The 20,668-nt window shown below is 38.3% G+C and overlaps 1 protein-coding gene across 2 annotated transcripts; it reads right to left on the reverse strand.

Annotated features, from left to right (window-relative positions):
- Nucleotides 1-626: 626 nt before the first annotated feature.
- Nucleotides 627-19,924, reverse strand: LOC137272469 (protein D7-like). 2 transcript variants are annotated; one of them, XM_067804850.1, is made up of 12 exons: nt 19,807-19,924; nt 14,168-14,291; nt 12,741-12,867; nt 11,483-11,581; nt 10,406-10,478; nt 9,671-9,730; nt 8,372-8,544; nt 7,531-7,617; nt 5,336-5,473; nt 3,875-3,942; nt 3,175-3,257; nt 627-1,490 (listed from the first exon to the last, which is right to left on the reverse strand). In XM_067804850.1, the coding sequence occupies exons 2-11, from the start codon at nt 14,276-14,278 to the stop codon at nt 3,213-3,215; spliced, it is 981 nt and encodes a 326-aa protein (XP_067660951.1). In that variant the 5' UTR covers nt 14,279-14,291; nt 19,807-19,924; the 3' UTR covers nt 627-1,490; nt 3,175-3,212. The 2 variants fall into 2 exon arrangements, with proteins under 2 accessions (XP_067660951.1, XP_067660952.1); XM_067804851.1 differs by having other exon boundaries at nt 7,531-7,614; nt 19,807-19,873.
- Between the last annotated feature and the right edge of the window lie 744 nt (nt 19,925-20,668).

The raw sequence follows: 20,668 nt of genomic DNA on the forward strand, positions 1-20,668 counted from the left end.
TTAAAACACACAGAAACTGAGATTTCTTACAGCTCTATTAAACTTTTAAAAGAAACTAATGCTCAAGTAAATGGTTTAATCTACAAATACAACAATATGGATTTTAAGTGATTAAGCTTTACAGTGGACAGTCTTACTTTGAGTCTTCATTCTTCATAGCTGACTAGGTGAATGACCATGTACTAGGCCTGCAATGTTCACTGACAACTGCAAGGTAACTATGGTAGTATGATTCTTATTTTAGTTAGAAAATACATAAATAATTGTAAATAGATGTATAAATAAGTAATTAAATCTAAAAAATAATTGTAAAATAAATAAAATAAATAAATGAAAATAAATAAATAAATAAATAAATAAATAAACAGAAGAGAGCAACCAACTTAATAATAATAGTTCATTCATTCACACCAAAGCACATATGCCCAATTACTCAATAGATCATATTCATCCTGGTTAATTTTAGGTCGCCCATTTTAGATTTGAGTGTTTGACATATTCAGATAAATATACTTACTTAATTTGTATGTCAATAAACTATTCTAATAAGCTCACGATTTTTTCCTGAGATATGACCATTCACAACCATGAACGAAAACCAAAACAGAAAGTTAGCAAAAGGAAGATTTTTATAAACACACGCTTTTATTGGTTGAACTTATTACAACAAACAATCTGGGATATTTTTGCAGGAACTGTTTTAACTGATTCACATAATTGCCTATTGCATGTCTGCAGTGAACGATAACAATATTTATAGCATTACATTTTTAGTTAGGCTGCACTTCTATTTCGGGGATGCAGTGTTTTCAAATACTGTGTGTCCACAGGATGCAACCCAAATTTATATCAGTGACAAATCATATATTGATGTGTAAATGCCACATAAATGCATCCTAGCTTTATCCCTGTGCTAGAGGGGATAAAATCACATATATCGATGTGTAAATACCACACAAATGCATCCTAGGTTTTATATCGATGTGTAAATGCCACATAAATACATCCTAGGTTTATCTCTGTGCTATAGAGGGGTGAAAAAAATATGGAGGAGCTGTTTGTAAATGGCATTTACAAGGAAAGCAGAGAAAACAGAGCCAACTAAAACCGATCCAGTCCAGTACAGGAAGCCGTTGAAGATCCTCTCGGACGGGATTTTTCCCTGATGAAGACTAAGTCAAAACATTGTTATGGAGCACTATTCTTGCTAATAACAGTCAATGCTAAAATGTACTGTGGCACATATTCTGAAAACAATTGTTTGAGATGATTTTTTATAAACCCCTAGGTGTGTTTGCAAATGTTGAAGATGATGAACAAATTATACATTTTTTTTAAGTATTTCAAATATAGATAAAAGAACAGTCAAAATTGACCATTTTGTCAAATGGCATTAAGAACAAAACAGACAAAAATAAAGCACTATGCCCTGTTGGCACATATAGAAAGACACTGCATGAACATCCAGATTCTTGGAGATGATCCTGAATCTGAAAATAACAAGCAGTTATATAACATTGAATCTGAAAATAACAAGCAGTGTTATAACACTGAATCTGAAAATAACAAGCAGCACTATATCAGTTCAATTTATTTTCAAACACTTCTGTGCCCAGTCAACAGTTATGTAAGTTGACAAAACTGAAAAGGTTTTATTTGCAAACCCCACCTTAAAGCTTCAAGTGTTTTCAAAATCCAGTACTCAAATTTGATATAATGCCATTTAAAGTGTTATAGTTGATATTTCATTGCTTGTTTTTTTAATAAGGGAGGAGTGGCTTAATGTGGCACACTCAGCAGTAGTTCAGCCATAGAGACTAAGTGAGGGAGTTTAGTTGGGAGCGTGGTGGGCGAGCCGTCTAAGGCGCAAGGCTACTAATCCAGCGAGCTTGGAGGTGCTGGGATCAAGCCCACCTGTGACCGGGTGTGAAAACCTAGGAGTCAACTTTGTGCGCAGTGTTGTGACAAACCCTAAAGTGCAGTACACATCCCTGTGCACTTAAAAGAACCCTTGAATCCATTATTAGATGACCAGATGGTGGCCACACGAATACATGCAACGTGCAGTAAACATGGACAAAGTACTGTGACTATCTGTCCCAGTCCACCAGCTGTGAATGGGTACCTCGTAAGGATGGAAAGCCACATCAACTTGGTGCACCCGGTAGGCTGCAAAAGTTGTATGATCTCCAGGGAGTTCAGATTGAAATTACTATGTACCATTGTGATGGACATCCAATGATCGAGGGAAAAACAAAGCGCCCTTGAGCAGTTGAACTAACTGGATATTGGCGCTATACACATATCTAGTTGTATTGTATTGTATTGTATTGTATTGTATTGTATTTAGATTTTATAGAACACTAAGCAACATTCCAGGTAATAGTTCCAGACTGGTTGCAGTCTGTAAATAATGGAGTCTGGGCCAGGCAATGGAGTGATCAACAGCATGTGCATTAATCTACGCAATTGGGATAAGATGACCTGTATAAAGCAGGTCAGGAAGTCTGCCCACCTGATGCTTTTAGTTGCATCTTATGACTCATATCGGTTACTGAAAATCATTTCTAACCCATATCTTCACAGGTGAACATGGGCAGAAAGTGCTGCAATCGTACAAACATTTACAGTGATAATGGTGGGGTACCTTAGTGATATAAGTATTGACACTGAAGACCTGGGTTCGATTCCCAATTGTATTAAGTCTATTTCTGAACTGCCCTCCCCTGCAGCAATAACTCACTCGCTCATCAACATGTTCTGACAAAAAGAAACAACTCACTCTGGGAGAATCTGGGAGTTTAATGACTGAAATTATACTGGAGATGAGGGATCCAACAATGATCCACAGTAAAATATACTCCTCACCAAGTTTCACATAAAAGCAAACTCACTAACCCTAGCAAATTTATGGGGCTACATAATGAAAACTAACCATTTTACATTCATTCATGGTGAGTATAACTGCCCTACTTTTAGCAGTATTCCAGCAATATCGCTGTAGGGGATACCAGAAACAGGCTTCACACACTGTGCCCATGTGGGTAATCAAACCTGAGTCTTGAGCACGAAAGGTCAACATTTTAACCACTAGGCTACCCCATCACCCTGCATTCATTTATACCAAGTGATGACAGAGTCGTTGGAGCCACAAATTCATGAGCATCTACTTACCTTTATCTCTTGAGGATGACTGCACGTGCTTGGTTGTATCAGGTGCTCTTGACTGCTACTTTCTCCACAGAGATCTCACCTTCCTGTGATGAAAACAGAAACATAAATATTTCAACCATAAATGGTTTCACCTGTGAAATCCCACATCTTTGTGAAATAGATCTATTTTCAAAGGATATGATAGGGAAGAAAAAGGTTTCCACATTAAACAGTGGCATTTAAACTAAAATATGGTCTATCAAAACACCATGGACGACAAATGAGGCATGCTTTAGTCTAATTTTTACTGGCATTACATCTTTCAAACGCTAATCTTACTTTTACATAGAACATTGTTATCCCTATAGCAGAATCTCACAATAAATAAAAATCTCATTTGAAGGAGATTATCACCCTCTCTTCACATATCTTGCCCTATATTAGGGCTGCTCTGAAGACGCCCATATCTGACTGAGGCCATTATTTTATTGTGTTATGCTCTATAACATGGCACACAAAACTGAGCGGACAGATATTGGGTATCTTTCCCGCTGGGAGAAGGGAAGATATGGGTTATCTTGCTGTGTCCTGAAGTGGACTCAATGATTTTGGCAACAGCAAAGAAATGCCTACGCATGGAAATTGCTATTGCACTAATCTGTAATGTTCACCAGTAATTTGTTACTTACACTTGGAAACAAGAATATATTGCCTGCCTTACTTTGAATGCAATTCCTGAGTCTGTGACAAAGTCTTCTGACTCAGATTCCACAGATATGTCAGGATCATCTGAAATGAACATCAGAATATCAAAACAGCTAAAAACAGGACCTTCGTACACTCGAGTCAAATCGTATCCAGTAACACTGTCAGTTGCATCTGAGACTGTCTCCTATTGGGCTTTCAGATCTGTGGAACATTTGGTACCTAAAAAGGATTAAAGTGCTATGAATATGTTGTAACCATCTTTGAGTGTGGTATGAATTGGTAGGTCATCTTATTATCATGGTTGCAGAACTGGATATCAAGTCCCATTTATGTTATTATCAAACAATATTAAACTGGGCTCAGTTTAATGCTTTGTTACTTGCACTGGTGTAACCCAATATTACAAAGTGCAACTTATATATTTGTCCAACTTGCAAGTCAATTTTGGAGAAATAAATAAACAATAAATATAACATTATGAGCATTATTACGTCACCTCATGTTTCTGTAAACACTGAATAATTCAAAAGCATATTTCTTTCATTACATACTGCCCCAAAAAAGCAGTGCACTTGGCAGTTGAAGCTAGGTTTATATCTCAGGCTGCATCTGGTGCAAGTAGATTAAGATCTAATAAATAGATTAAGATCTCATAATATTGCGTTACTACTTTAATAAGGATCCTTCAGATTTTTATTGTGAAAAAAATCTTCATTTCAGAGGTATCAAGAAGCCTGGTCATTCTGATTTTTTTCCTTTTTTTAAGATTACCCATTTTCAAAATGGGTCTTATGAGGACACGTGTGCAGAAGGTGCCATATGCTGTTGGTCCATGACTGGTTTTGAAAAGGGGTGAGTCTGCTATGATAGCTCTAGCACATCATGGCATTAAAAGAAAATTGAAAGAACACCACCACAATTATTGGCAAGCCATGGGCCAATGACAAATAATCAGTCAGTGGATCAAACATTACGTTCAAGGCAATTATCAGTCATCATATGGGTGCGCCAAGTATGTGTGGACAGTGAAGATCAAGGTTAGAATTGATCTTCAATAACCCATACTCATCATTAAGGGCACCTAACAGAATCGGGTAGTCCAAGGCTCATTCACTTGACTGACACTTCACAGTATCCCAGTTGTGATGATCTACGCTAATGCTGATGATCACAGGATTGTCTGGTCCAGACTCGATTAGGTACAGACTGCTGTAATATAGTTAGAATATTCGTACAAACCTGTAGAGGTTATTGATTCTTTGAAGAAGATCCTCCTTCGGGTACATATAAGCATTAAAATGTAAAGACCTACAACAGTTGGAACTATATCATAATAAAGAAAGTTACAATAACAAAGAAACCCATTTTTTTCTCGTGAGATCACCCTTACAAGGCCCCTCGGGCCACCAACAGCCAAGAGGAGGCAATTCTAGCCATCTACCTCCCACCTCACTTTTAACAATATTTAATTCACCTCGACTGTGTAGCTGGATGTTCTGTTGTCCAGTTGAATCCAGGACTACACTGTTGGTTCTGGTTGGACGTGCAGATACGCTATTGGCTGCTGGGACTACAGAATTCATGGCTGTACTGGACTTGTTGGTCAGCAAATCTGTGCCATTTGCAGACGTGTCATTATAAAGGTCATTTCATATGTGGAATGGTAAGGTTTGCACCGTGACTGGTCATCAAAGTTACTGAGATCACACAATCATGATGTTCGTTGTGTCTGAGGATGCAATTATCAATATGTAACTTTCTGATTAAAATTGATATTTTACACTAGTCCTGACTCATGCTTATTATGCTTGTCTCCTTTTTCTATCAGAGCATAGTGGAACACTTGAATGCCTTGAAATTTCCTTCACTGAAGGGGACGTAATATCAGTACTCACTCATGAGTAGCCTACCTTTAGTGCATGTACTGGCTTGCAAATCCGTCACGTTGAGGAACTGTTAATTGTTGTGCTACAACTAGTGGATCGTAGCACTTGCTACGTATAGGTATAGGTTCATTCGGCAGAATGAAGAGCACATCAAAATTGTCATCAGTCATCTCATAAGTCAATAGATTCTTGGAAGGTGATTCTAATTCCAAACCTGGACCAGCAATCCAAGATGTTTTTTCCATGTCTGGAAAAAAATGACATCCGCTTCATGACCTGCACGCAGGTGATCAATCCTGCCAAGCATTTCTTAAAGAGTTCATGTGCCGTCGTGCAGGTGAAGTCTTGACGATGACTCCTGCATGCAGAGCTATGATGATCCTACCCTGATGAAGACCCACGTTTACGGCAACTTGTACCATGTCTACATGGATAGTCCCTACAGCTGCGCAGTCTGGAGGTGGTCCATTCCTCCTGGCAGGTAGACTGTAAACTTCTGCTGTCCTTGCGCTGGACCCTCGTATGTGAGTAACTGCACAGGTAGGCTTCTGATAGCTTCAGTAGCATTTTCATGCAGGAATCCATGACTACTGCATTTTTGGTCCAGCTGACGACATCGGAGTGGACGACTGTAGAGCTCTGGCGGCCTGCTCCTCTGCGAAGTGTTGCTCCATCAGTGACATCATCTTGCTGCACAAACAGACCTGGATCGAAGCTCTGCGCTGAACCTTCTGGTTGAGACAAAGGGGATGACAAACCTCGTGTCTGTGACAGCTGTAGGGGTTGACCCTGTCGTTGCACTAGCCATCATAACACGTTGACTAAAGACTGGAATCTCTGGCAGGAGATCAGGGGGTCATAAAAACATCTGCTTCATCTGGAGGGATGATCTCCACGTCTGTGATGAACCATGACTTTTGTGACGAACCACGATAGGAGTTTGACGAAGTCTTTTCGACTGTCGTCTTCCTTTTTCACCACAGACGATGGTCTAGGGATGATGACATTTTGGTAGGTGACAATTACTTCTAGGAGGAGACGGAGCCCGCCACTGTAGCAGAGGGAGCTGCCAGGCAATGCACTAAAATAATGAATATCAGCAGCAGGTAGCACATGATTACTAGTGTTTTTTGTGTTTTTGCCCAACATGACTTGGCTGTGCCTTCTAATATGATCTTTTCTATGCCTGACAAACTACAAATAAAACACATACAATTTGGTAATAATTCTGCTACATAATGTAAATATACAGACAAAAAAACCCGGATACAGCACAAATTTAGATGATGCAAGGTAAAAAACTAAAACGATATGGTGCCATATCGGGATCCAGGTGCCCTCACATCCATCGTCTAGGGCGATGACAAGAGAGTGGCAAGATGTCTGGTCATGTGACCAAATTGCGTCCAGACCACGCCCTAAAGGGAGGCAACGTGTGGGTGAGTGTTGATTTTACGTCCTCTTCAATGAAGGGAACTTCAAGGGATTCAAGTGTTCTAATATGTTCGGATAGAAGAAGAAGACAAGCATAATAGGCATGAGTCAGAATAAAAAAATATATATATGTTTTAGTCTATAAATCCAAATAGTAATAAATTAAGTTCTTCAAATTTGGTAGAATTTCTAGTGCAGTCATATTTGTGTAGTCTGAGGTTAAACCTCGTAGCATCTACAATAAAACTAAAGAGGTTGGTATCTCTGCCGGTTACTCATGATCATCTAGCATTCTGTCATGGCATCCAAATCTAGACTTTTCCTCCATTATAATAGACTACTGACTAACCTCTGATGGCTGGTGTTGGCAGCCCCCTCCCGATTCCCATGTTGAAGATATTGGCGGTACCAAGCCCCACTGGCTGAGCATCAACTGCTGAACATACAGGAGACATGTGACCTGGACACAAAGCAGCATCTCACCTTGATCATTCACCTGATTCAAACCATCATGCCAGTGTGGTGTGTGATATAAAGGAAATCCTGTCTATATGTTGTATATGTATGTTTGAAGTAAGTTGTTATTCTTGTAACCATGGAGACCTTACACACATCTCTTGTGACAAATTACCAGGAAACACAGAAACAGACCCTTCTAATGCCTGCCTGGACAAAGAAAGCCACACTGACCTGACTTGACCCTCCCACAGCCCAGGTCTGCCATGGACAGAGAGTGACACGCTGACATGAGTTGCCCTTCCCACGGCCCAGGCCCGCTATGGACAGAGAGCAACACACTGACCTGCTCATCCCATGGCCCACGCCTTTCAAGGACAGAGAGTAACACACCGACCTGACTTGAACCTCCCTTGGACCCAGGCCCGCCATGGACAGAGAGTGACATGCTGATCTGATCTGACCTTCACTTGAACCAGGCCTGCCATGGACAGATAGTAACACGCTGACTTGCCTTGACCCTCCCTTGAACCAGGCCTGCCATGGACAGAGAGCAGCATACTGACCTGACTTCCATCTCATATGACCCAGGCCGGCCATCTACAGACAGCAACACACTGACCTGACTTTACCCTCCCTTGGACCAAACCTTCCATGGACAGACAGCAACACAGTGACTTGACTTGACGCACCCTTGAACAAGGCCTTCCATGGACAGAGAGCAACACACTAACCTGACTTCCCCCTTCCTCGGCCTAGGCCTGCCATGGACAGAGAATAGGCAAACACATTGGCAGGATGCTGTACGGGCTGTTGATGCTCTGAAAGCTTGGAGGCCTTGGAGGATTCTTGTGGAAGCCGTAGTTTGCCTGATGGATTCTTGCCACCAAATGGCTTCTTGACAGTCCTACACATTAGACATAATAAAATACTTGTGTTCATATGTGCTAATTACTGACAAGGCCAAATGAAACATAGTTCATATGTCAGTACTTTCTAACACACTTAATTACGTAGCCTGAAAAAAACTTTCCAATGATAATAATCAATAATAGCCTTAAATCGCTCAAAGGAAGGATTACCAATGATTATCGACTGTAAAAAAAACACAATTTAGATTAATCAGAATTTTGCTGTTTTAGTATGCTGATACGAGTGTGTATTTTCTGTATATTTTCTGTAATAATTATCATTGGGTCACAACGCTTAGTGTCTTGAATAATAATTATGATGGGTCACATTTCGTATAATAGATGGTCAACACTTTTAAGATTTTGGTGGCAGGCTTTCTGGAAGTACTTATTGGAGTTATCTGCCCTTGGCTTTCTGATTATTGACTTCAGACCACTCGCTGTGTTACATTCTGCATGACTGTCTCTCTCTCGACTTTGGCGAGTTTGCTATATATTTTGTGACCCATTGCCTTAGATTTTGTCTCATTTGTATAGTGTTTGAAATTGGTATTGTGAAATTGACATGTGACTTTGTATAACTTGTGCTCTTTGCTAAATAATACAATACTTGAATGTGTTATACTTGTCTTTTTTCCGTTTTGCTGTTTTGCACGGGATTTCTTACACCTTTTGTCACGGCAAATTCTTAACCGTAACAAAATATACTTGAAGTAAGTAAATTAACCACTGAAATTGACAAATATTCAAGAACAAACATGCTCAAAAGTAAAAATTTATTCTGTGCATGGTCATATAGTTATACTGTTTAACTACAATTTCAGTTGTCGTTCTTGCATGTGCGCATTTCATTGCATGACAGTATTAGTTATTAAAAACATTAACAATAAAAAACCTCAGGAAAAAACCTACAATTGTTGATTGTGATAACAATATATATAAATGTATCTATTTTGATCATAATCAGTAATCGTTCACCACAAGTCCTCCAGTGCATCTTGTTTCTAATTCCCAACACTAGACGATTCCCCAAGTCACTGACACACCTTCTTCAAACCTACTGACCATTCCATCTAAACTTAATTACAAATTTTTGTTACTGTCAACTGTCAGTATACTTACTGCCCTTCAAATTCAGATTTGAGATTCTCGTAATATTGACGCTTTTGAGACTGGGCATATCTGTGGATAAAGCGTGTGTCTGTGAGTGTTTCAGGTCTCACAACTAAATACATGAGAAATGTTATCACATTTCTATCAACAAATAAGACACAATGGCTGTATATTTAGTTTAGTTTTACACTGCCTTCAACAAAATCCCAGCTATATCACCGCTGAGACACACGTATTTCATACACTGAACCTGCTTTTCGTGATGGGCAAACACAATGACCACTCAGCTAGCTCACCTCCAATTTTGGGTGACACAGTAGCTTGGCCCATACATACAGAGAGCATCAGGACTAGGTATAACAGTGGATCTATAGACATCCAACTAACAAATTTCACCAAATTGAGTGAGTGAGTATGGCTTTAGGCTGCTTTCAGCAATATTCCAGCAACATCACAGCCTGGCACACCAGAAACGGGTACCATGTACCTGTACGAAGAATCAAATCTGCAGCTTCAGCAAGACGAAGTATGACACCGACAACACACTGGTGCACATGAAGTGATATTTTCAGCATGCACATGATTGTTATTAGCAAATGTGTTACATTATTTTTTGTCGTTTTTTTTTTGAGCATTTTTATCACTGGCTGCATAAGTTCAAATTCAGGAGTACAGCAAACTGGGTCTTCAGATGTCAACAGTATCAACCCTAATCTAAACTGATACTAACGTCAATATACTTACCCTGAGAGGTTGATAAACCTGAACTTGTCAAAGAACTCAGGTTCCACTCCGATTCTTGGACAGGAATTCATCTCTATGAAAAAAGATACAGTGAGACTGTAGAAAACTTCTTACAGTATAACCACTGTAGATCTTGGTTAGGTTTAGTGTTCAGAAACGCATGATTATCAGGCTAACTGAATGGGTTGATACTCTTCATTGTGTTCCATTTGTGCAGATCAATCATCAAGATGTCAATCAATAGATAAACTACACTCAATTACTTAAGCTAACAAAGTCTTAGTTTCAGCTAAAGAGCAGTTAATGATGCTTTAGTTTGTTCATCATTAGGCTGAGGAAGTGAGATGAAGTGAAATGGGGTCCAACATTGTACTTGAGGATATTTCACTCATATGACAAAGTGCACGTGTGTATATGTGGCTGCTTATACTAGTCCAGACTTTAGGTGGTTATATAGTGATTGAAGTCAGAGGGACTGAGTGAGTTTAGTTTTATACAACACTCAGCAATGTTCCAGCTATATGGCAGCTGTCTGTAAATCCGGTCAGACAATCCAGTCATCAACAACATGACCATGATGACTATCAATCTGCACAATTGGGAACCAATGACATGTGTCAACCAAGTCCAGGGCACTAAACAAGCAAACAAATTCTTTCATCGGGTCTTCTGCATTTCAAGCAAACGCTCTAACCATTAGGCTACCCCCATGTCCTATAATTTAGGTCATGCTCAGGATATCTGTTTGGAAAGCGAGAAAATGAGACAGACTGTACAAACCACAATTACATACTTTGTCTTAAATAGTGATCTTTCAGCACTGCCACATTTTGACAAGAATCCTGAGGTAAATTTCATGTCTTCTGAACAAGTAACTAAAAAACAGTCATGGCATCATATGTACTCCCTATCAAGTCATGCTGACACCCTGATTTTCTTTCCCCACATAAGTACAGTGTGTGAAGCCCATGTCTGGTTTTCCCCAAAATCTTACAATGCTGGACCACTGCGAAAAGCGGAGTAAAACCAACCTCACTCACTCATTCTCCTATGAAATTAAAGAAGCTTATACTGTACCCATATCCCAGCTCTCATCACAGGCCATATGTTTGGTGTAGGGCGGTACATCTGTGCATCCCTTGAAGAACGTCCCCTCTTCATTCATCTTGCTCTTCTCTGTAACAGTTGCAAAGCGATAAAGTGACCCTCAAGATGAACTCCCAGTATTTTGTATATATTTTAGTCCAGGTTTCATAACTTAGATTCAGATGTTTATAAGAAGCAGAAATGTGCTTCCAGTACACACAAACATGCACAATGGCTGCAGCAAAAGGTTCATATTGCTTCCAAACGAATGGATATAGGTATTTGTTTGTTTCTTTCTTTCTTTGGCCAAAATTACTAACAGCTAAAGGTGAAACACTCTCACCAAGGTATGGTACGGTACAGTACATACTGAGGTATATAATCATATATATATATATATATATATATATATATATATATATATATATATATATATATATATATATATATATATATATATATATATATATATATATATATATGTAATAGTGGCCATCTAGCTAAGAAATGCATAGATTTTTACCAAATTATTTGATTTCTAGACATTTTAGAACTTGTTTAAAAAGGCCGATAAAATGACGGTATGATTCTAAAAACAGAAGAATTTTTGGAATACAATATGTTGTACCAAACCAAAAACGAAATGCCGCAGTTCCACTAATACCATATACCGTTGCAGTACTACTTTCATCCCTAGCAACAGCTACACCTGAAATAATGTGCCAAGAAAAGAAACCTGTGTTCTAGAGGTGTTAAGCAAGGAGATATAACGTCTCAATTTGCAGAGCCTGGTATGAGAACAAGAACTCAAAAGAACTCAAAGCTCTGCAGGGATTCTGGGTTCTAATTGCTGCCAAGCACCTAAAGAAGATCATGAGAGGTGACCAAGTGATCAGGTGGTCAAGAGTTTTTTTCTGTTCGGCAAATCTGTGTCATGCTGTACCAGTGTCCAGTTAACGTTCCAATGTTAATTATGGTGTTTATCAAAAAATGAACAACAAAGTCACCTATACAGTGGAAATAATATCATGTAAAGTGATTTTACATGTGCCAGTTTAGCAGAGTACTCAGCAATATCAAATTTATTTCCACCCCTGTCGTCAAGTACAGTTGGCCATCAAACTCATCGAAATGAGGATGGTGTGCCTAATCTTCAAATATACAGAATGAACGTGCCTTATGACATTATGAAATCAGCATAAGCAGTAACAGTTCTGATTCCAGCAGGATCTGGCACCAACACACTCACCATAAGCAATGTCTTTCTCCAGGACTGCTCGGTCGCTGCAAGTGGCCATGTGGTATCGTAGCTCAGGCTTTGGCATCTCATGCTTAGCGTTGAACGGACACACCGAAAACTCAGATCCAGGCCAATTCTGAAACAATGCCATCATTCGTCAAAGATTGCTGGCAATCCTCAATACTGATAAGCATCAGTCCAACTGTGCATTAAGGTGGAAGGTAAGTGAGTGAATCCAAGTATTCAGACATCATTATTTTAAACTGCCATTTTGTTTCCAGAGGCTTACAGTCTTCATGACAAAAACAAAGATGATTGATTCTTATTTGTTTAACATCGCTCAGCACTATTCCAGCTGTTTGTTGACAGTCTGTAAATAATTGACCCTGGACCAGATAAACCTGTGATCAGGCATCATAAGCATCAATTTACTTAACTGAGAAAAGATAAACAACTTCTTTAAGGCAATGAGTGCGACATTTTGGTGTAGGTACTAACATCATTATCAAGCACCGCTATCTACTACACCCAAATGTCACACTCATTGCAATAAAGAAGTTGACTACCCATAGAACTTGGTTTGCTTATGTTCATGTAGTGATGATGTACTTTGCAAACTCTTTGGAGTGAGTGAGTGAGTGAGTGAGTGAGTGTGTGAGTGAGTGAGTGAGTGAGTGAGTGAGTGAGTGAGTGAGTGAGTGAGTGAGTGAGTGAGTGAGTGAGTGAGTGAGTGAGTGAGTGAGTGAGAGTGAATTTTACATCTCATTCAGCAACATTACACTAACATGGCGGCAGTCTGTAAATGAGAGTCAGGACCAGACAATCCAGTGATCAACAGCAAGAGCATCAATCTGGGCAAACGGGATGCAATGACATTGTCAGCCAAGTCAGCTAGCCTTACCATCTGACCCTGCCTTTTACAACTGGCATGGCTTGCTGAAGGCCAATTCTAACCTGTCCAAACCGGCACATAAAGTGACTGACGAGTCAATGAAATCAATGCCTACTTCTCTTAATTTACCCTGACACACGTCACAATTTACTTTGACACACGTCACCTGAAAACAGTTGATGCAATCCCTCAGTCAGTTTTATAAGGCATAATCATTGTAAACCTACAAGCATCTGAATCACCTCACAATCACTACATCCCGATTATCTAGCATGATAAAAGAATAATTTGTGTATTGGATTATGAGTTTTTGATTGGATTGTTCATGCCCATGCCAGTTTAAACAGACAGTATTTGATTACAGGTACCGTAAAAACTGCTTATTGGGGCAGGAAAGTCATGCAGCAGTATGGAATAGACAGGGATCAGACAATGTTTTAATAATCATGACATAGGTGCAAAGTGGCATGCAAACTTTCATGCCGGTCTTGACTGTGTGCATGATTATACATGTGCTGGTGTTGTCAGGTTTCATGGTACCCACCTTGCGGCACTTCATGAGGTGATACTGGAATCGCTTTGCTCGCACCATGTGGACCTTGTCATAGGGACACTCCAACAGTTCTTCAGGATCTGGCACAGACAACTCGGACATGGCTCAATCACAACTGAAACAGGAGAAAGCCTGTTTGAAAAGCTGAAAATCTTACTCAAGACACAATAAAGGCATGTGAACGAGTTGTGTTTTATGACACTTTTCCAGCAATACCACAGCAGGGGACACCAGGAATGGGTATCACACATTGTATCCATGTGGGGAATTGAACCAGGGCCTTAGGTATGACAAGCAATCACTTTAACCATTAGGCTACCCCACCAACCCTTAAAACAATGTGAAGTCTATTCAGGGGTTAAAAAATTCCATCAATTGATGCCTGCGACAACAGTATCAAATAGTGGTATTCTGCTTGTCCATAGGGTACTAGATAATCTCTGCTTGCAGTTTCAAACTGCAAGCAAACTTGGAATTCATAGCAATTTTCATATCTGCTCAAAACGTATCTGCATACCTGCAAAATAATAATGACTGCACATACAAAAGAAGATGTAGATAATATAGTTGGCAAGTTTCCCTTCAGAAATATACAAGTTTTTAACTTGTTTCACATTCTGTGATGACAAAAGTTGGTGTAACTCATTCTTAGACTAAGTTAGAGGAAAACGTGTGATGAAAACTGAGTATAGGTTGCTCCGTCAAATCTTATTAACAAGGCCACACCAATATCAAGTGGCAATCAACTTCTATAATACTCATGTTACATTCAGAACAAATAACTTTCATACATTCAAAGGCATAATCATCTCAATCTGAATTTCATCTCAATCTTAACTTATTGTACTGGAGATCCATGGCAAGGCCTTGGAAGACTGGGCCTCTTTGAACCACTCTGAGTGACAATGGGGTCAAACAATCAAGGTTTGAGTATACGTAATTGGTCCAGGGGCACTTTTCACGAAGCAACCTTTACTCAGGTTAACATTTACTCCGTTCTTTAACACTACACAAAGATTAAGGTGATTTAAGATACTTTAGTGCTTTTTTTTGAAAGTAGGCCCTGGCCCTGTAACTTGTCAGTAAGGTCAAATCTCACTGTAACTATGCTATTGGCTATGCCTAGAGAAAACAAAAATAAATTCATCGCTCGTGAAAAAGTCATTTATTTCATTCCAATTTCATGTCTAACCATAGGAATACTGAAGAATTCATCATTTCAGAATTTTCTGGGATATTTCGAAACTAGAATGGCCCCTACTGTCATCATCTAGCATGAACCAAAACTTACTTCATCAAGAGTACGTTTAAAGGCAGCAAAACAATATTTTGTTTCTTTATTGCGACCTTGTATCCAACTGAATTGAAGTTTCTATGTTTTGGTTAAAAGCATGATAATACTACTTATGTGAATGAAATTCGTCGAGAATTTTTAATAATAAAACTATTAAATTCATTACTTGAAACACTATAGTTTTATTACCAGATTTATGTCACGTTTGGTGAACAACATGAAAAATTCAGAAATGGCAATAACTGGTCTTGTTAGCACACTATACACTACTGCGCTTCCAGTTGGCCGCATTTCAGAAACACATGACTGGAAACTGTAAACAAGCAGGAAACTGGTGAATTGCTAATCCATCATCAAGATAAATTTTGTTTCACTATGTTAAGAAACAGAGGTGCAAATCTTTAAATAACGCTAAAAAATGGCAATAACTGGTCGCTAGTCAGTAGCTGTTCATAATCCTTATGGCAACAACATTTTCCACCCGGACAATAGAGGGGTCACATGATAATTTTAGTTCACACACCTGACTACAAATTATGACCATATCCATATTTGTGAGGGGCAATTATTGTGCTGGGTACATTTGGAACCAAGCTAGCTAAGATACATAGCGTTCACTAACATGTTAGTAAACACTACATATATTATCTTAACCCCCTGGATGCTGAGTTTTTTTTCAGGCGCACATTTTCGTAAGATTTGAAAAGTGAACGCTGTGCGAGATTTGCGTTCGCATGGTACTGGATCTGCGTACGGCTATAAAATTGCACAGAAATGTAGAATATTTAATTTCCTATCCGTTGGTATAAATATAACTGCGGCTACCTCAGGGGTTTGAGAAATTGGCACTGCTAAAAGTTGTCCCAAACTTTTGTGTGTGTTGAAAAACAGTAAATTTCTCCGTTTTTTATTGTGCACCAATAAAAACACTCTGCTGCAATTTTTTTAATTTGGCATCTTAACGGAAAGTGTGAGCGAAGAAAATACAGCTTGATATCTGAACGACATAAGTGTATATGAAATGGATGTATGTGCTAATGCATAACGTCATACTCACAAAATAAAAAATGACCTGCAATAAATGTCAAAAATCGATTTTCTTCTATGACGTCAAACGTCGACAGAGAGGTCATGCACGTATAAAGATAAGGGGGCATAACTCAGCCATGATTTACACTAGGTCAATGAAACTCCGATCACATGGAGAGAATTTGCTGTGGATACCAACAGTATATTTTTGTTATATTTAGTTCACAGTGAACCAAACTATTCCAATACAAATTTCCCCAATGTGCGAGGATACCTTTTGGTAGTTTCACAATTTGTAAGAAAAGATGCCAGTGTACTACATAAAAAAGCAGGTAATAGTGATTTGGATGTGCCTATCCGATACATATTTTAGTTCTTAGATTCCCATATTCTCCTCTTTGAGTAGATGTATTTTTACTAATTTTCCATCATTATTAACGGAGTAACAGCCACATTTTCAAATGTAATGAAATAACTGAAAATAATGCGACATTTTAGTTGATGTCACGGCATGTTTTGTGCATTTTGTGACATCGGAAAAAGACGACTCTGGTTGCTGATTAGTATATATCTAACCTAATTTCCACTCAATGTGTGAAAGATCTCGGCTTCTGTGTCAGAATTCAACACTTTTTAGCCAAAATATAAAATGAATGGTTTTGTCACTGAAATAGTGTCCTGAATGTATCAACAATTACATGGTTTAACTACATATCCTATTGTGAGCAACATGCGCACCTGCCTAGCATCAATTTAGCGTAAATGTAAATTTCACAACACCTGAATATTCATTGAGTATTCATTTAGGAAATAGACTATTCTTCTTATGATTATGAAATCAATTCCCTTCATAAGTATGCAATGAAAGGTACAAAGAGATCGCTTTTTCAGTACAGAAGTATTAGAATATGGACGTAAGGCTTGTCCAAATTAATACATGACCAGGTTTATATACTTTTAACAATTTTCGTATAAATATTGTTTGAGTTAGATATTCTGCCATCAGATATATTTCAATCGAATTTGAATTGACTTTATTATCGAAAAAAATGATAATGAATCATGAAACGTTTTTGACAAACTCGCACCTGGTCAATTAATATTCATAAAAACGACACAAACCAATACAATGAACAAGACAATTCCTTTAAATAGTAGTATGTGTGCAACTACATTTTTTCATAAAAAGTGCAAATCATTTTCATTAATATTATCCGTTTTACTTATAAGTTGGAATTAAATCGCTGTTTATCAACCTGTTCATATGAAACTGCAATATTTGTCCCAACGTATTGAATATTGCACATCACGGGAACTAAAGCACATGTTGCCGTAATGGCTACATGTGATCTTCCAACACATGTGCAGAGGCTTAAAATGTGGTATAGTACACTTACTGAGTCAATTTCCCATGTAAATATTATTCAAACAATCAAAAGCTTTCAAAGAATAAAAACGCATGCCTTATATCCACACATGATATGGTGTTGAACATGGATATATGTAGATACTGAAATCAATTTCCTGAAAAACTATCTGAACGATGCGCAAAATATACATCACAATACTGAAAGTGCAATCGGAATGGTATGGGCATTGTGTTTACTCTTGTTCAACCGACCTTCACCTCAAAGAAATTGCCTAACATGTGCAACTAAGTTGACGTGTGACATCACTACCGACGACCGCTTTCAAAATGGCTGCTTCGCTGAGAAGGCTACACAGGATTTTGCGAGGACTTTTTGCTTGATTCAGGTATCTTTTGTACATAAATGTGAGATGTAAGTAATCAGAATTATTCTGACTATCTGTGTATTGTTATATGTTCTTATCGTTTACATTGTAATTGATGGAAGAAGCCAGAAATGCCAATAAGTACTGTTGTCGTTCTGCGTGATTTTGCGTCAGTCATGGCGTCACGCTGCACTAAAAGTTTGACAGTTTCTTATGAATTACCAAATGCTTTCATTGTATCTATTTTCAATTCGCTTTTTCTTGCTACGATACTCTTCCCCTGAATATACTAAGCGTATTGAGCAATCGAATGCAATGATTAGACGTCTGGATGTTGGAAAATTTCCGAAAATGCTACGCAGTGTAAAATTGGAATTTTTCTTTGTTTACATTTCAGTCAGCGCCGTCTTTCGAGCACAGCGTTCGTTTTCATACCATGTATGTTTTGTTTCGTTTTGTCTAGACAGTTGGTATTGGTGACAAAGACCACTTGTAATTTGATTCTAAGATGCTTGGGGAATTCAATGATGCATTTGTCGCAGCTAACTATGAAGTATACATGATGTAATAGGCGTCTCAATACCGGCCTTCCCGAAACGTGATTTTGTAAACACAATCCAATATGATGGAAAGCGCACTTCGGCGTTCGTGTAAGTGTATTTTCGAAAACATCCCAACCGATTCTGGGTACATCAGTGACGTTTCAGAATTATCATTACTGGTTACATGAAAACTTGACATCAGTGATCATTGATATGCTATTTTTGAAATTCATTACTCCCAGTAATTATCCGATTTTCACATTTCAAAACATACTGCAAATAACGCTGTGAATCTTGATTTTGTACAGTTTGAAAGTTGACGACATTTACGATGAAGCCTATTTTGAAAGGCAATTTTAAGCACTTTAGCATGGTCTGAGATAATAATGGATGGTATCAAGAAACTGGGAATTTTCCGCAGAATTCAAAACTGTGAAGCATTTATATATGTGTGGTATATTTAGAAATTTACTGTACTTTTCCAGTGCGGTATGTAGAAGAAGGACATATATGTCCCTGTGGCATCCAGGGGGTTAAGTAGAACCCAGCTTAATTGGTGTATCCATGGGCAGTTGGATATTTTGGATCAATGGTGTAAGTAGGAGACTGAGAAGTTTTCAATTTAAACAATCGGTTCAGGGGAATTACAAAACTTGACAAAAACGACCAGTGGCAGAAAAAAGCATGTCTGCTGGAAGTGCTGCCTTCAACCCAAATGAAGTTTTGGAATCAGCCAGTAGCTTGACACGTTGCTGCATTTGCCTAAATGAAAAAATGAATTTTCGAAGCCCTAAAGTCGTAAGTTAATGTTAAGGTATGTCACTTTCCACTAACTTAGCGCTAAGATCGGGAAAAGAGCGCAAAAATGAAACGAAAAGAAAGAAAAGCTAACACAGTGACGCCAGTGTTCTTGTTCACTCACCAGGTCCCTGCTTGACACTAATCTTTCATACACCATACAAGGCACTTTCAAGACCAAACTTAGACAGAACTCATCACCTATACAAGCATTAATGGCACCGTTTACATACCTTACTTTACATCTAAATCACAGGTGACACATGAACTCGTGCTTCCTGGAAGTCAGCGCCGAAGAACAACAGGTCGCACTTTTTTGATTGGTTAATTAGCGATTGGCGGTTTCGATTGGATCATCTGTCAGCGTGTCACTCTCAACTGAGACTGGGAGCTAAGTTGTTGTTTTTTTGTGTTTTTTTTTGTTTTTTGTTTTTTTTGTTTGTTTGGTTTTTTTTGGTTTTTTGGTTTTCTTTTTCTGTTTTGTTTTTGTTTTTCAATGAGATTTCATTTAATTCTGCTTAATGACGATGATACCCCTTGCTTTATCTTTATAAAAAACATTTTGGTCAGTTTTATACGTACATTTATATGTTTGAAGTACAACAGGGAATTATTTAGATATGCACACATTCATCATCATATACCATGCAATAATTCACCAAATTCTCAAAAATACGACCACATGCCATGCAAGCTTGTGAACTTGTGTTAATTAAGTAAATTTTGAACTATATATATTGCCATTACATGAAAACTTGGAAACGTGCTTAGCTATTACCATGCCACTACATTTTATTACTTAATATGATGATATTATGTTTCAATGTTATTTGTGTCAATAAATAATGTAAAACCTGTCTAAACATTTTTTTCTGTTCAGCCCATATGACTAGGACTTTTTGTCACAGCCCATTTGACTAGTTCCTCTTTACCACTAGGCTACCCAACCACCTCTTTGTCTTATTAATATATTATATATACTACAAACAAAAAGTGTGCGAACACCCTAAAAATTTGACAGTCATATGTTCACTTAAAGGTGGGTTGGTCACTTACACTTCCAAGGTGAGTGCAACGTTTTGTGTGCTGAATGGG

Source organism: Haliotis asinina, chromosome 2 (genome assembly GCF_037392515.1).
Source record: "Haliotis asinina isolate JCU_RB_2024 chromosome 2, JCU_Hal_asi_v2, whole genome shotgun sequence".
In the NCBI taxonomy this organism is placed as follows: domain Eukaryota; kingdom Metazoa; phylum Mollusca; class Gastropoda; order Lepetellida; family Haliotidae; genus Haliotis; species Haliotis asinina.

Bases quoted from the DNA above. Each gene is read 5' to 3' on its own strand.
- LOC137272469 (XM_067804850.1), bottom strand. From the start codon at position 14,278: ATGTCCGAGTTGTCTGTGCCAGATCCTGAAGAACTGTTGGAGTGTCCC. The intron at 10,479-11,482 runs GTACAGTATAAG...CTTTTTTCATAG, and splicing joins TGATGAGAGCTGGGATATGG to AGATGAATTCCTGTCCAAGA. The intron at 7,618-8,371 runs GTTAGTGTGTTG...CTGTATGTTCAG, and splicing joins CCGAGGAAGGGGGAAGTCAG to CAGTTGATGCTCAGCCAGTG.